At 38.3% G+C, this 16679-nt stretch overlaps 1 protein-coding gene across 1 annotated transcript in view; it reads left to right on the forward strand.

Annotated features, from left to right (window-relative positions):
* Nucleotides 1–16426, forward strand: part of LOC121421748 (low-density lipoprotein receptor-related protein 4-like) — a 46233-nt gene extending 29807 nt beyond the window's left edge. The window contains exons 16-33 of the mRNA XM_041616540.1: nt 684–871; nt 2207–2408; nt 3205–3394; nt 4090–4221; nt 5133–5270; nt 5490–5748; nt 6810–6972; nt 7254–7479; nt 7843–7968; nt 8499–8676; nt 9591–9809; nt 10348–10594; nt 11320–11464; nt 11945–12058; nt 13100–13325; nt 13920–14081; nt 14773–14908; nt 15774–16426. Of these exons, the coding sequence (XP_041472474.1) occupies nt 684–871; nt 2207–2408; nt 3205–3394; nt 4090–4221; nt 5133–5270; nt 5490–5748; nt 6810–6972; nt 7254–7479; nt 7843–7968; nt 8499–8676; nt 9591–9809; nt 10348–10594; nt 11320–11464; nt 11945–12058; nt 13100–13325; nt 13920–14081; nt 14773–14908; nt 15774–16076 (3354 nt within the window). The 3' untranslated portion in view covers nt 16077–16426. The remainder of the gene's footprint in view (nt 1–683; nt 872–2206; nt 2409–3204; nt 3395–4089; nt 4222–5132; nt 5271–5489; nt 5749–6809; nt 6973–7253; nt 7480–7842; nt 7969–8498; nt 8677–9590; nt 9810–10347; nt 10595–11319; nt 11465–11944; nt 12059–13099; nt 13326–13919; nt 14082–14772; nt 14909–15773) is intronic.
* Nucleotides 16427–16679: the final 253 nt, after the last annotated feature.

Consider the following 16679-nt stretch of genomic DNA (forward strand, 5'->3'; position numbering starts at 1 on the left):
CGCACCTAAATTCTTTTGCCAGCATATGCAAACATACATGTAGCAAGCTTTTTAATCATTTATTCATATTTCTTGATCTTAAGAATTTGAATTGAAAAACAAATTTCTTGATATCAAGATTTTGAAGCATGGTAACATTAGCTTAGAATTCTTGATATGACTGAATGATAAAATAGCTTTATTGTCTTGCCATATGTATGGCAGCATACCCTGGCCAAAATATCTAGGTGCGGCATCCCTTCAGTATGAAAGTTAGAGCCTGATAAGTGATATATTAATCAATATCTTGTATGAATGCATAAGTGGTATCTTGCGCATGGTAGATTTATATATATATATTTCCATGTAAGTTTGATATTGTTGAATGATTACCAACGGCTGTCTTAAGTTGGATTGGATAATATTCCATATTGCCTTTTATTCAAAATGTGCATGAGTTTATTATGTGTTCTAGCCACATGTTCGTTCTATTGCACGAAACCGTTATGTTGTGAACAATGGGTTGAATTGAATACAGCCTCAACGAGAATTGATAGATAATATAATAGATAAATCAAGACATGCATGTCATAACACTTATCCTCCCCCTTGTTTTCCCTAACGAAGGCTTACAGACATTCTAAAGTGATAATTTAAGGTTTTATTTTACTAGACTGGTAAGCCTTGATCCTTTCTCAATACAGGTGATCCTATCCAACAACATGGACAGTCCTGCTGGCTTGGCCATAGATTGGATCACCAGTAAAATCTACTGGACTGAAGCCACTAATAACCGCATTGAGGTGGCTAACGTCGATGGTTCTATGAGATCGGTCTTGATCTGGGAGGACCTGGACAGGCCAAGGGATATCATCGTTGACCCAATCTCAAGGTAAGACACATTACATTTTCATTATTTTCATTATTGTCATTTGCATTTAGAAAAACCACTAAAAGTGCTATATTTTTCTATTACAAACAATATGTGCTTATTTTGCTGTTGACAGAGGATTGTTTATTTGTGTTTCAAAATTTCTGATCTGGGGGGTTATTTACGTAATATTTTGCAAAATATAACCCACCGATTCTCAAAGTGGTCAAAGCCTAGCTAGGATATGTTGAAAAAAAATAAAGTGATGCAAAGTTATAGCATTTCTATAGGATGAAGGTGGAAAGACTTATAGAACACTCAATTTTGTTATGAATTGCTTGTGGTCAAGTGGTCTTGAGCGCAGGTTAAAGTTCTACACTACACAATCTTAATGGTCTTGATGGCTATTATAGTAATTTTTGTTCAATTAAGCATTGATAACAATGACGTTTATGGTGTTGAAATTAGACCAAACAATAAGAGTAAGAAACTTATAGGTTAAAGACAGAAGTTACATCAAATGAACGTTTCATGAGAAAGTCTTTTAAATCAAGGCTAATTGTCACTATACTATCATATATCTAGATGTGGTACATTAATGAAAGTTTATCTTTGTAAAATCATGAAATCTTAAAACCGATAATTCTAATGATCAATAACACAGAATAGCATATGTGGGATAGTGTATTAATATTGCTTGGAAAAATACCACACATTTTATGAAATTCTGTGTTTATTTTGTTCATTTCTCAGCAACAACGCATTTTGTTCCAGATCCATTTGGCACATATTTTTCATTTACATATACATACAAACACTTGGGTGGTAATTTTATTTGATTCTCTTTGAACTAATTTTGCGATCATTACAACAACCAGTGGGTGTTTCATAAAGCTGTTCGTAAGTTTAGAGCGACTTAGAAAACGACTGGTCATCCTTTCTTATGGTGAATGGTATATTCATTAGCGATTGTTTTGCGTGCAAGAAAGGATCGCGAGTCGTACTTACAGTGGCTCTTAACGAACAGCTTTATGAAACGGCCCCCTGGTATTTATCTTTATCATAATATATTCACTTGGTTTGGCAGATTTAATGGAGGCTTGGCATGATACAGAGCTACCAAGTCTCACGCATTATGCGTGAGACTTGAGCATTTTGGACTCTTGTTCATCCCCTCAAATCTCTGTCTCACGCAACTATCACAGCCTATCCCCATATACATTGTACACAATGTCTGTGATCTCACTCGGATTCACAGAAAATCTCACGCATAGCTGGTCTTTGAACTTGGCATCTCTGATAATAACAAATTTGACTTGATCTTTTTTTCATTTTTTAATTACTTTTTTTCTACAGCTTGATGTATTGGACCGATTGGGGATCCGACCCCAAGATTGAGCGCTCCAGTATGGACGGGTCTGAACGGCGGGTCCTGGTCTCCTACGGGCTGTTCTGGCCTAATGGGTTGGTCCTGGACCGGGATGAACAGAGGTTGTACTGGGCTGATGCTGGGACCAAGAGAATCGAGTTTACCAGTCTAGATGGAAGCTATAGAGAGGTGAGGAAATAAAATAGTCTGTTTAAAAATTAGAAGAAAAGGTTTGTTTTGATTTAAGTACATGTATCTAAAAAGCTATAAAAAGCTATAAGACAATATTTGAATAAATAAAATAATGAGAAAGAAGAACAGAAAAGAAGAAAAGGATAAAATATAGTTATAAACAGTATATGCACAGTAGGGGAAACCGGGGTTAGTTGGAACATGGGGTAAGTTGAAACATTGTAATTTTCTTTAACGCCTGTAGAGTAAATTTATGCAATTCTGCCCTCAGTTTATGGTTATTGATACTACAATTATTGTATTATTAATAGCAATAAATTGAGGGCAGTATTGCATAAATTTACTTTACAGGTGCTAAAGAAAATTACGATGTTTCAACTTACCCCATGTTCCAACTGACCCCGGTCTCCCCTACATTAAATTTATATAAAGTGTAAGAAAGAAAAAATGAAATTTTAATTTCAAGCAGTAAATGAAGATCTTACTCCTTTGTAAAGGGGAGAAATTTCATTATTATTTGAATTCTATTTATTTACTTTATTTCTAGCAATAGGAATACTATAAACTACAAATACAAGAAAGTTGAAAGACGCATCGCCTGATGGCTAGGGCTAGCCAAAAGGAAATAAGTTCGTATTAAAGGCATGAGTTTACTTTATGTTATTCTAATATTCTCTGGCTAAATATCTTGATTTATGTATTTGTAAATTTTCTAACTGAAATACTCTTGTAAAGTGGGTATTGTAATAATAATCTCTCTTTTTGCAATCAATTTTCTTGTTTTCTCCTTAAGATTCTTATCAGTCTGAATGTCCCTCACCCATTTGGCTTGGCCATTCACAATGACCAAATCTACTGGACGGATTGGGAGACAAAGAGTGTTGAAAGAGCCAATAAGATGACTGGTCTGAATAGGGAAACTGTCAGAGCCGGACTGGAGGACTTGATGGATATCAAAGTATTTCATCACAATCGACCAACAAGTAAGATATAATTTTGATCATTAAAACAGTCTGAAAATGATATCTGAATAAATAGCGACAAACTAAAGAGGAAAGTGTTGAATATTTCATCACAATGTAATGAATTATAATGAAGCTATTGCTATTTGGAGTTCAAATATATTTTGAATGTATTTGAAAGATTAATATGAATGATTTATGTATTTTGAATGGTGAATATGCGCCTGAGAGAGGTTTGCCCAGTAATGTCAGTACGGATGTGTACAAATGAATCATCCTTCATTTGTACGCATCCACACTGGCATTGCATGTTTCTTTGTCCTCCTCCATCCCTCTTCATCTTTGCACGTTCCTTTCTTGGAATGGTTTTATGGCACTTTATCTAAAAAACGTTTGAGAGACTTTTGACAAGGTACCTTGAAACATGCTTTCTTTTGGAGCATTTTGGCCCAGTGGATTAGTCTTCAGACTTTGAAACAGAGGGTCATGGGTTTGAATCCCAGCCATGGCATAATTTCCTTCAGCAAGAAACTGATCCACAATGAGCTGCACTCAACCCAGGTAAGGTAAATGGGTACCGGTAGGAATTAATTCCTTAAGAAGCTGTGTGCGCTATGAAAGCCTAGCTTAGCTGGGTAACATAGGAGCACCTAACGAGGTGGATATGTGTGCAATGTAAATATTATATATTTTACCCGATCATCTATTCCACCTAGGAACCGGTCCATGTGACGTCAACAACGGTGGGTGCAGCCATCTTTGCCTTCTCTCTTCATCACCAGAGGGGTTCACCTGTGCCTGCCCTACCGGTATCATGCTTGGCGATGATGGCTTCACCTGTAACCAAGGTATCCATATCAACACCCTTTTCTTTTGCATTTCAGTGTTTTTGATACCATACTTTGGTCGCGCATGATGAAAAAATCCTTTTCCAAAATTTGTTGGGAATCAGTCCTTGGGGGCCTTAGATATGACCTCATGAATACATAATTAGCCTCATTGAAATCAATGTATTATTGGCCTAGTTCCTAACATTTAGTATAATAATACATTGACTTAAATGGGGCTATTTATATATTCATGAGGTAATTTCTTGGGGGCCCCATGGACCGATACCCACCAATGTTGGGTTGTGGTTTTTTTATCATTCTCTGTGAAAATGACACCCTGGGGCTTGGTGACACGACCAAATGTCTTGCGACATTTGCTCGCGGTCTTAATATCTAAGAGGGTATATAGTTTTAGAGTTAGGATTGTTATAGAGCTTTTGGTTCTGAAGAATGTAAAGATAAGGATTAGGGTTTATTTAGTTTTGGAGGTCATGTTTTCGGTTTGGCTTAATGTGCGGATTTTCCATCGGAGCAATTGTCGCCAGAGCAAATGTCAAGGAGCCCTTTCAAATTATAATGCCCCACCAGCCACTAGGCAATTATCACATTCAACTTTCATTGTCTTTTTTCTTTATCTTTTCATAGAAATGTTGGTATTTCATTCCCTGTGCTATCCTTTCAGTCTGTCACACATACATATACACCGCTAGCCTCAGCTAGTGCCTCTCTCACAAGCCTTGGATATTTTTTCTACCTTTAAAAAATTCTTATAAGTGGTTAAGTGTTAAAATAATCCTTTAGAAAAGTGGCCTGCTCTTGAAGCAATGAAATGTCAGGCCTGCTTTAGACTCCAAGAAAGGATATTTTCACTTAAAGCCCTCAATCTATTAATCAATAAAGTTACATTATTATTTTCATTTTTCTTTCAGATCTTGATAAGTTCTTGGTATTTGCTCATAAGACCGATGTCCGAATAGTCTCCCTTGAAACTCAGTATGCTGTTGATGTGGTTTCACCGATTGACGAAATTACAAACGCAGTAGCAGTTGATGTTGACACAGTCCAACGTAAGTCTATTTCCTTTATACTGTCTAGTTATACAAGCAGTTATGATAAATACATGTAGTAATGATAATTCTTTTTTACCTAGGGTAACCAATTCATCTGCGAGCTGTTCTTCCAGCGGGCCCTGCAGAACATAACATGTTGTTATTATAATGTGTTGTACTTGACTTGTAAAGAAATTTTGTTGTAACACAAAACAACACATATTGTCTTGATCACAGGCAAGCTGTACTGGGCAGATAAGGTCACCCACACAATCATGCGATCAAGCTTGAATGGCTCGGACGTTGAAACGGTCCTGGACACCTGCTTGGACACGGTGGAAGGTATCACCGTGGATAGCGGCGGTCAGAAACTTTACTGGACAGACGCAGGCAGGAAGAGGATAGAGGTAGCTGATGTGAACGGATCAAACAGGAAAGTCTTGGTGTGGAGGGACCTGGAAGAACCACGAGGGATTGCTCTGCATACTAAGAGAAGGTACAGAAAAAGAAAGGAAGAGGGATAAAGAGAGGGGTAATGAAAGAGAGAGAGAAAAAAATACACAGAGGGGGATGCGAGAGGGGAAAGGGGAATGAAATAGATACATGTAGGAGAGAGGGACTTCTTGCAATCAGATGCAAGGATTTGCAGGAGTTTATGACATCTGCTGGTGAAATCAAGAACAAAGTTAGACATGGAATGCTCCCCTGATCAAAAAGAAACAATTACTGGCTGTCTTGCAATTTACACACCTCCACCCCCTCCCTATTTCTCCTTTTAGGGTTTATCTCTTTTTAGGATGTTTCCCTTTGTTTCAGGGACAGTATTTCCCTTTTGAGGGTATTCTTGGTACATGTAATCATGTTTAAACCGTACAGGTACAGTGTTTTCATTAAGATACTTGCAGTCTCTCTTCTTTCTGAAAATTTGTAAGAGAACATGTGCTGAAAAAAATTATGTTAACCACTCCAAGTGCAGTATTAAGATACTTGCAGTCTCTCTTCTTTCTGAAAATTTGTAAGGGAACATGTGCTTAAAAAAATTATGTTAACCACTACAAGTGCAGTATTAAGATACTTGCAGTCTCTCTTCTTTCTGAAAATTTGTAAGGGAACATGTGCTTAAAAAAATTATGTTAACCACTACAAGTGCAGTATTAAGATACTTGCAGTCTCTCTTCTTTCTGAAAATTTGTAAGAGAACATGTGCTGAAAAAAATTATGTTAACCACTCCAAGTGCAGTATTAAGATCCTTGCAGTCTCTCTTCTTTCTGAAAATTTGTAAGAGAACATGTGCTGAAAAAAATTATGTTAACCACTCCAAGTGCAGTATGAGAAGCCGTTCGTGTATAGAATCTTAAACTATACACACTCTAAATTGGCAATGCAATGGAAATGGAAATGACAAAATCACTGTTTATATATGCAACTGGCAACTTTTTGTTGTAATATTATCATTGATGTTATATTATAATTCATTTTTTCAATTTATGAAAATGAATACAAAATTAATGATTATAGATTAATCAAAGCCAGTTATTGTCTGTTGTCCATGTCAGATTAATGTTCTGGTCAGATTGGGGATCACGACCTCGCATTGAACGGTCCGCCATGGATGGCACTAGAAGACAAGCAATCGTCACTTCCAACTTAGAATGGCCCAATGGAGTCTGCGTCGATCAGACTATTGATAGGATATTCTGGGTTGATGCCAGGACTGAGGTGAGGATTTTGTAATGTCGATGATGATGATGATAATGATGATGATGTTGATCGATCATGATCATGAAGATGATGATGATGTTGATAATGCTACTTATGGTGATGATGATGATGATGGTGATGATGATTATGAGGATGTTGATGATGACCATGGTAGTGATGATGATGAGGAGGAGGATGATGAGGATGATGATGGTGGTGATGTTGATGATGGGGATAATCATGGTGATGATGATGATGAGGATAATGATGATGATAATCCATATTGCTTTACCTTACAGCGTGTGGAATCCTGCGCTCTGGACGGCAGCTCACGGAGGCTCCTCGTCTACGATGGCGTCAGTCACCCGTACGGTCTCACCGTCCTGGACGACTATATCTACTGGACAGACTGGGATACCGGTGCTATTCATCGAGCCGAAAAGCAGGATGGGGGCGGGGCCATCGACATCTTGGGAAACTTTGATAGTTTGATGGACATCAAAGCTGTCAATATGCAGGACAAAGGTAAGTTATTTCATGCTGACAAATTAATCCAATGTACAGAAGAATTGAAAAATCAATGAGACAAAACATGAGCGCACAGCACGGGATTAAAGCATGTGCGTGTGGCTGGGGTCCATTGCAGAAAGAGTTGCGTTTAAACGCAAGTCGAAAAATCAATGAGCAAACATGCATTGTATATGTTGACTTTGCTGGCTTTCCGTAGTTGCGATTGATCGGATTAATCGCAACTCTTTGTAAGACGTACGGGCCCCAGATCTAGATCTTCAATGATGTGAATACAATTAACCTAATGAAATCATTGTTAGCTGCAATGACAGGTACTTATCTTTAACCAATGTTATCAATCGCTTGTTCTTGGTTCAGGGGAGAACGTTTGTGGGTCTGATAACGGTGGATGCAGTCATCTCTGTCTACCAAACCCTCAGGGTTACTCGTGTGCCTGTCCAACTGGTATCATCATAAACCAAGACAACAGGACGTGTCCTGATGGTAAGTAGATGTTGAAGTAGAATGTTGGTGATGATGATGGTGGAGGTAGTGTTATTGTGATGACGATGATGATGATGGTGATGATGATGATGGCGATGGTGATGATGATGATGAGGGCGATGGTGATGATGGTGATGATGGTGATGATGATGATGATGATGATGATGATTGTGATGATGATGATGATGATAATGCTGGTGATGATGATGATGATGGTGGTGATGATAATGATGATAATGGTGGTGATGATGATGATGGTGTAGTAGATAATAATGAACTGCATAGTAACTAATTTTCTTTTGGATGATTACCATGACAATGGTGATAATATACACAATGATGATGATGATAATATGTATGATTGATACCAATGACCATGAAGGTGATCATAAAGATAAATGCTGATATGCTGCACTGTTCACCCAATCATCTTATTGGGACAATGCAATATGAGCACTGTAATATATCATTAATTTATCTTGATAACATTACCATCCATTCCTTTCTCATCCTCTGTTCCATCCGAACAGTCCCCTCCACGTTCCTCCTGTTTGCCAACAGTCGCAGCATCCGACGTATCTCCATGGACACACCCGACCACACCGACGTTTCCCTTCCGTTTGAGAATCTTGGCAATGCTGTAGCTTTGGACTTTGATAGCATCGACAGGAAGATCTACTTCACCGACGTCCTCTCAGATATTATTGGGTAAGAATTCATGTATAAAATAATAATCATTATATATGGTAGTCATATTGGACACATCTCCACCTTGTTGGGTGCTCAAGACACGCCTATAGTACCCCGGCTAAGCTAGTCTACCGATTCTGTTGGTCAGTGCTTTCTGATACTCTCAATGATTCATTTACTAAAGCAAATTATAATTCTCATTATTTATTCTGAATAAGAGTGCATATTAATTATATTACAAATATTCAAAGTACTACACTTAAACTTGTTGTCACAACCACTCTGTAGAGGTCATCAAGATTGTCTCCCATTTGAAAGAAAGTATATTATAGAAGCTATTAATGAGGGCACCTGTCTCCACGAGCCACCTTTTCTGTTTCACTTGAGTGGCCCTAATAGACAGGTTGATCTTTAGGCTGAACTATCTGCAAATCCTGTCATCCTCTGGGAGCCTAGACAAGGCACAGCAAGAAGAGAGAGAAGTCAGACCACTTATATTGGTGTTCTGAAAAAAGACTCAGTCCTTGATAGCATTAATGGACTGAGGACAGCCATGCTGGATAGAAAGGTCTTGCTTCTATGTTCATGGAACCCAATGTTGTTGTTGTTGCCTCGTTAATTTGCTTTCCTTTTATTCCAAAACAGAATAATTTCTTTGTTGAATCTATATCAGTTCGAAAAAAAGTAAGTAAAGGAAAGAGAGGAAAGAAAAGTTCTTAGGAAATCGTGCAAGACCACCTCTCCTGCCCTGTATTAGGACGTTATCCTGACAAGCCCACTCGTCATAGGCTAAAGCCATTCCATGCCCTCAAATTGACTTGAGTTTATTCTTCTGTATTTTGGAAATATAATCATTACTAAGATACACCCGTAATTCAATTGAAATCCAATTCCTGATAAGATATCTAATTTCACTACCTTTCCAATTCCAGCCGAGCTGATTACGACGGTCGGAACATGGAGGTGATTGTTTCCGAAGGCCTGGAGACCACCGATGGCATCGCTGTGGATTGGATTGGTAGGAACATGTTCTGGACCGATGCAGGTTATAATCACATTGCAGTGGCCAGACTGGATGGTAGCTCTCGTAAGGTAGTGGTGTCATCTGGTCTTCATGAACCAAGGGCTATAGCTCTCTTTCCTTCTAGTGGGTGAGTTATCAAGGCTTGTATTAACCCTTTGCGCTCTTAAAATTACATTTAACAATTGTAATAATTAGTTTTCTCCTCTACATACATATTAGAGAAGTTTATAAATTACAATAGCTCTTGGATAATATCTAAACAATCAGAAGTATCATTGGTGCAGTTTAGAAATCTTGAATTAAAGAAAATAACATGGAAACAATTGTCATTATCATCCCCCCAAAATTAATTCAGCATGCAAAGTGTTGCCGATTATCCAGTTGCCTATTCAAGGGCACACAATATTACCTCAGTTTTTCTCCAGCTTTTGCTCCAATCGCTATTACGAACTTCATAAATGTTTTTGGATGAATGAATGTTTGATGCATGTTGCCTTGTTGTCTTTTTTTAAATGATATGCATTCCCTTAGATTTTAGGAAAGCCACTTTTGGAATTTATCATTTCAAGCTTTTATATAGAGTGCAAACAATCCCTGTGGAGACTGTATGTAGTATGTAAGGTGTATATATATGAACTTTCATCTTTTTGATTGATTTGCATCAGGTATATGTTTTGGAGTGACTGGGGAAACCATCCGAAGATAGAGAGGGCGCACTTCGATGGCACCGGACGACGCACCCTGATAAACACGGATCTTGGCTGGCCAAACGGTCTTACCATCGACTACGCCATGCGCAGGCTCTACTGGGTGGACGCCTATCTGGATAAGATCGAGACAGCAGACTTTAGCGGGAAGTTTAGAGTCGTTTTGACCAGCAATGTGACTACCCATTCCTTTGGTTTGACCATGGTGAGGAAGCAAAATTGATAATTCTCCTTAAAGGGGAATGAACCCTTTGGAACAATCAGGATTGTGTCGAAACAGAAAAATCAAAGAATAAGAACAGAGAAAGTTTGAGAAAAATCGGACAAATTATGAGAAAGTTATGAGCATTTGAATATTGCAATCACTAATGCTATGGAGATCCTCCAATTGGCAATGTGACAAGGATGTGTGATGTCACATGTGAACAGCTTTCCCTTTGAGGGACTAATAAATTAACCCCAAAATGTTTATTTTTTGCTTTTTCTTATGGTGGTACACACTCTGTGATGTATTCTGTAAATTTGTTATTGAAGGTTATAGAAAGAACACATGATCTACCAATAGATGTGATAGAAGAGGCAGTTTAAGTGAAATATATACTGAAGTAATGGGAAGAGCTGTTCACAAATGACATCACACATCTTGATGGTCTGTTTCTTGATTTGTCTGTTTTCACACAAGCTATCTTGTTCCAAAGGTTTCATTCTCCTTTAACATATTTAGCCAATACTCGGTGATATCAACTATCGTTAGGTTCTTCCAAGTACCCAGATGAACATAAATGTTGATATCGATAGATGATACCGCCGAGTATCTTCAATATGAGCGTAAATATTTTTCTGTTTTGTTTTCTAGCAAGGATACCGTCATTGAATAAATTTACCAAAGCTCTTGGAAAGAAAATAATCAAATGAATTTTTCTCTTTCAGTTTGGATCACGTCTTTTCTGGACCGACTGGCAGACCAATACAATTGAGACTGTGGAGAAGACTACAGGCAGAGATGTGGTCACATTCCAGAACAATCTTGATTCCCTAATGCACATCCAAATGGTCTCTCCTCTCAGGCAGACTGGTAAATATACAATTCTTATATATTCATTTGTTGTCTTAAAAAGACCGGGCTACTTGATGCCAAACAAGATTGAGATGTTGGCTGCTAAACCACGCTGACACAGTAATCGTCACAAATATTTCCTCTTATACATACCTTACAAAACTTATAATTTTAATTTCTCAGAAATATCTCGGAACAAATTAATTATGTTAATTCAAGCATAAAAATCAAGGCTTGCTCTGATGAACTTGATAAAGCCCCTAAAATGCTATTTTTGGTTTACAGACTCTGTTGTATTCTGATCAAATGTACTGTTGAAAAAATCTGTACGTAAGTTTATGTGTTTTATCGCCTTTTAAATCTATTATGTATTTCCTTTTTTTTTTCATTACGTTTTGTTTTGTATTGATTTTTTATTGTAAGGTAATACTATCTAATAGGTATGATTCTAGGTATAGATTATTCTCTGATGTGTATTACTTATATACTACCTTACAGGTACAAACCCATGTGGGGTGGATAACGGTGGCTGTAGTCATCTTTGTCTAGCCAGACCCCAGGGCTATGTGTGTGCTTGCCCTGATGAACCAGATGGAAGGACATGTTCACTGAGTAAGTAGGAACATTATTTAGGATCATAATGACAATTGTTGTGATGATGATGTTGGTGATGGTGGTGATGATGATGATGATGATGATGATGATGGTGATGATGATGATGGTGATGATGATGGTGGTGGTGGTGGTGATGGTGATGATGATGATTATGATGATGGTGATGATGATGGTGATGATGATGATGATGGTGATGATGATGATGATGGTGATGATGATGATGATGGTGGTGGTGGTGGTGATGATGATGATGATGATGGTGGTGATGATGGCGATGGTGATGATGGTGGTGATGATGATGGTGATGATGATGATGATGATGGTGGTGATGATGATGATGATGGTGGTGGTGATGATGATGGTGATGATGATGGTGGTGATGATGATGGTGGTGGTGATGACGATGATGACGATGATGATGGTGATGGTTATTATGATGATGGTGATGATGATGATGATGGTGGTGATGATGGTGATGATGATGATGGTGGTGGTGATGGTGATGATGATGATGATGGTGGTGATGATGATGATGATGATGGTGATGGTGGTGGTGATGGTGATGATGGTGATGATGTCTATGATGATGATGATGATGATGGTGGTAGTGATGATGGTGGGGGTGGTGACGACGCCGATGACGATGATGATGATGATGATGATAATGATGATGATGGTGGTGGTAATGATGAGGATGATGGTGGTGATGATGATTATGATGATGGTGATGATGGTGATGATGATGATGATGATGGTGTAGATAATAATGATCTGCAAAGTAAACAAGTTTCTGTTGGAAACCTATCACAGTTTACAGTTTTAAAGACTTTATTACATCTCCACTCTGCCAATCCTTCTAATTTGCATTTTTTTCTTAATCTTGTCCAAACCAAAATTGGTCTATATGAGCAAAATGTCTTTCAGATATTGCGTACAATACATGTAATTTCATATTCTGAAAGGAATGCAATAATAATACTTATAAATAAATTTTGGGCTTGCTAATTAAAATTTGGATTTAATTTTACCTCTGCATAGCACCTGGAGCCATTGATGTCAACGAGACTCCCAAACCATCGCCCAGTAGTACTACCACCAAGCATCAACCTGGCCCCGTCATCACCCAGCCACCCAGGCCAGGGGGTACTGACAAGCCCCCCAAAGGACCGGTAGAGATCACCCTTGATCCTGGTAATGGTGACCCGTGGAAGATCCTCACTACTGTTAAACCTACGAAGACCAATCTTCTTGGTGCTCCTCATGGGTAAGATATGAATTCATAAATTTTCATCTGTTTATGTGATCTTCCCTTTTTTTATAGCATTTTTGAGCTTAATTTCAAGGTCACAATTGCGGTCTCCTGAGTTCATTAATTACATATATTTTAAAAGAAAAAATATTATACTTGACACCATTGTTTTGCGTACCTTATAATTCATGACTATATTTGGTGAAATTGCAGATTATTTACGTATATTGTATATGTTAAGGTATTTTATGCATGTATTGTATTATTCCAACGCTGAAATAAAAGCAAAAGAAAAAAAATGAATGTGCCATAATAATATTTTTTATCAATAATTAGATTGTCATTTTTTAATGTTATTATACCATTGTATAGTTTGTGTTCGATTATTTGATTTGTAATCAAAGTCTATGCATGTTTCAAAATATAATCATCTTAAAAAACCCATGAATCATGATTTTCATTGGTGATTGTTATAAGCTACTGAAAATCCTGGTATCTGATTGGCGTGTAAGGTGTATGAGTGTATATGGCAGTGGTTTTCTTCCTATTCTGGTATTTTATTGTATGTTGATACTTATTTCAATTTCTGCCTTCTTCCTCCAATAACAGATGTTCTGAAGAAGAAGAGGCGCTGGGACTTTGTGACAACGGGGTCCAGGCTTCGAATAAGAATGGTTATCGTATTTTGTATACCTACATCGTAGTGGGTGTTTTAGCTTTTCTCATCGTTGCTGTGTTACTCATGCTGGTCATATTGTGGAGGAGAAGCAGGTAAGGATGATGGTGGTGATGATGATGGTGATGATAATGATGATGATGATGATGATGATGGTGATGATGGTGATAAGGATGATGATGTTGATGATGGTGATGAGGATGATGATGATGATGATGATGACGATGGTGATGAGGATGATGATGGTGATGATGATAATGGTGATGATGGTGATGATGGTGATGTTGGTGATGATGGTGATGAGGATGATGATGATGGTGATGAGGATGATGAGGATGATGATGATGATGATGATGATGACGATGATGGTGATGATGATGATGATGATGGTGATGATGATGATAATGATGATGGTGATGGTTGCAGTAATGATGATGGTGATGAAGAAGAGGATGATGATGATGGTAATGATGGTGATGTTGGTGATGATGGTGATGAGGATGATGATGATGGTGATGAGGATGATGATGGTGATGATGACGATGACGGTGATGATGATGATAATGATGATGGTGATGATGGTGATGATGGTGATGAGGATGATGGTGATGGTTGCAGTAATGATGATGGTGATGAAGAAGAGGATGATGATGATGGTAATGATGACGATGACAGTGATGATTACAATTATGATAAATATCACGCATTATCATTTCATACTATATCACTATTTCCAGTCTTCAATTCTTATTCGCTCCTCCATTTTACCTATCACTTGACTTTCAGGAGAAGAAGGCGGCGATGTCGTCTCGACAGTCGCAGCAATTTCTACAATCCTCGTTACAATCACATGACCAATGAGGTTATGATTGAACCACGGATTACGAGGGCGTGGATATCATACTCTACACCAGTGAGCAGGGTAGGATATTATTTTATATTAATTTTTTGTCAAAATAGCCTCAGCCTATTCACTGGAAATAAAAGACATGTACTCTATCTGAGCTCAATATATACAAGCAGTAACTACTACTGCGGGTATCAGAAGAAAACAAAAGGAAAACCAAGTTAAAAATCTTTTCCTGAAAAAAAAATATATACCAGTGACATTTTGGGGGCTGTTTCTTTCATTGGAAGGGCTACTTTTTAGGGGGAAAAAGTAATTGTGCAGTAAGGGCAAATATCATTATTATGCCATAGTTGGATAATTGACTTTCTAAATAATCATGAATATTGATTGTGACAGATCTTGCATGCTTTGGGGCAACCATTGTTGCCAGAGTCGCCAAAGCATGCTACCGGTGTGTTGGCTCAGTTGGTAGAGCGTCCGTCTCACAACCGGGAGGTCGGGGTTCAAACCCCAGCCGCGTCGGACCAAAAGACGTTAAAAGATGGGCGTTCAACGATGAAAGGGATAGAGCCTCGTCGATCTGGCGCTGCACAGCGGCTGCCGGGCCCACGATCAATTGGGCAAAGCAAATTTTCGGAGTATTTCATGTGTATTTAGAACAATAAATTATGGATATTCATTTTTTTCTTTTTTCATGCATTTTGGCGGAATTTCTTATTTGACTTGTGTGCGAGCATGGTGCCCACTTGGTAATTAGAGGCCTCTTTGCCCAAGTGTTTTCATGAACTTTGTCCAACATTTCCATCATAGGTATTTATTGTAACTTAGTTTATTATAATGTATGAATTAATGTTTAATCTTGAAGTGGAAATTGATAAATGAAATGAAAAAGGAGATCATATTCATTTGAATTTTTTTTTTTGCTTTCTCTATCCAGGAGCATTCGCATAGCTCCAGTGGTAGCCTTCCCAACAAAGTGAATAACGAGGAGCTTGACAAAATGCTGCCCCCTCCTGTACCGTTTGGAGCAATGTCCTCCTGCCAGGTACCATGTGCGGTGCCGTACGGTGCCGCCGCACCATATGGTGCCACTGCACCGTGCTACTACGACCCAAGGCCATGTGAGAGACCGAAAAATGTGAACCTCGACTCGTGCGGCAGCGGCGCATTCTCGTCTTTTCGGGACTTTAAAATAACGGAGAATAAACTACAGAAATTCACAGACAATAATTGTGAATAGCAAGTCGTCAGTATGTGTGTGTACATATTTATAGATTAAGCTGCATTTTGTATGGACGACATCAGAACTATGAAAGACAGCTTTTATATAAACTTTTTTTGTGCAGTATTCGAGGAGACTTTCCTCTTTATCTTATTGGAGAATTTAACAAGGGCAACTCAGCTCTCTATCTTGACTCTCTTTCAATGCGCCTTGAACATTGTGACTAATGTTTAGATTTGATCGCATTCTAATGCCTGATAGGTGATGATCTACTTCTCAGTTCTCCTGGAGCAGCTGGATTCGGGCTGCAAACAGGTCTCCAAGAGTCCAAAACATACCCATCGACACCTGTAGACAACCCTTGGATTGGGAACTTTGATCGGTTAACACCTGATGTACATGTAGGTTTTTCCAAATTAAAATGGGATAGTTGGGCAGTCTTCGTGAAGATGCCTCATTATCCTGGAGCAGCTGGATTCAACTCCTGCAGATGACCCAAGGATGGGAAATTCAAACCTTGAACCTTGACAAGGATTCCTTACATGGCTCTTTCCAAGCTAAACTAGGGTCATAGAGCAGTCTCTCCTATGATTCCTGAAGGCTCATCTTATTTATCATCCT

The sequence above is a fragment of the Lytechinus variegatus genome, chromosome 9, assembly GCF_018143015.1.
Source record: "Lytechinus variegatus isolate NC3 chromosome 9, Lvar_3.0, whole genome shotgun sequence".
NCBI lineage: Eukaryota > Metazoa > Echinodermata > Echinoidea > Temnopleuroida > Toxopneustidae > Lytechinus > Lytechinus variegatus.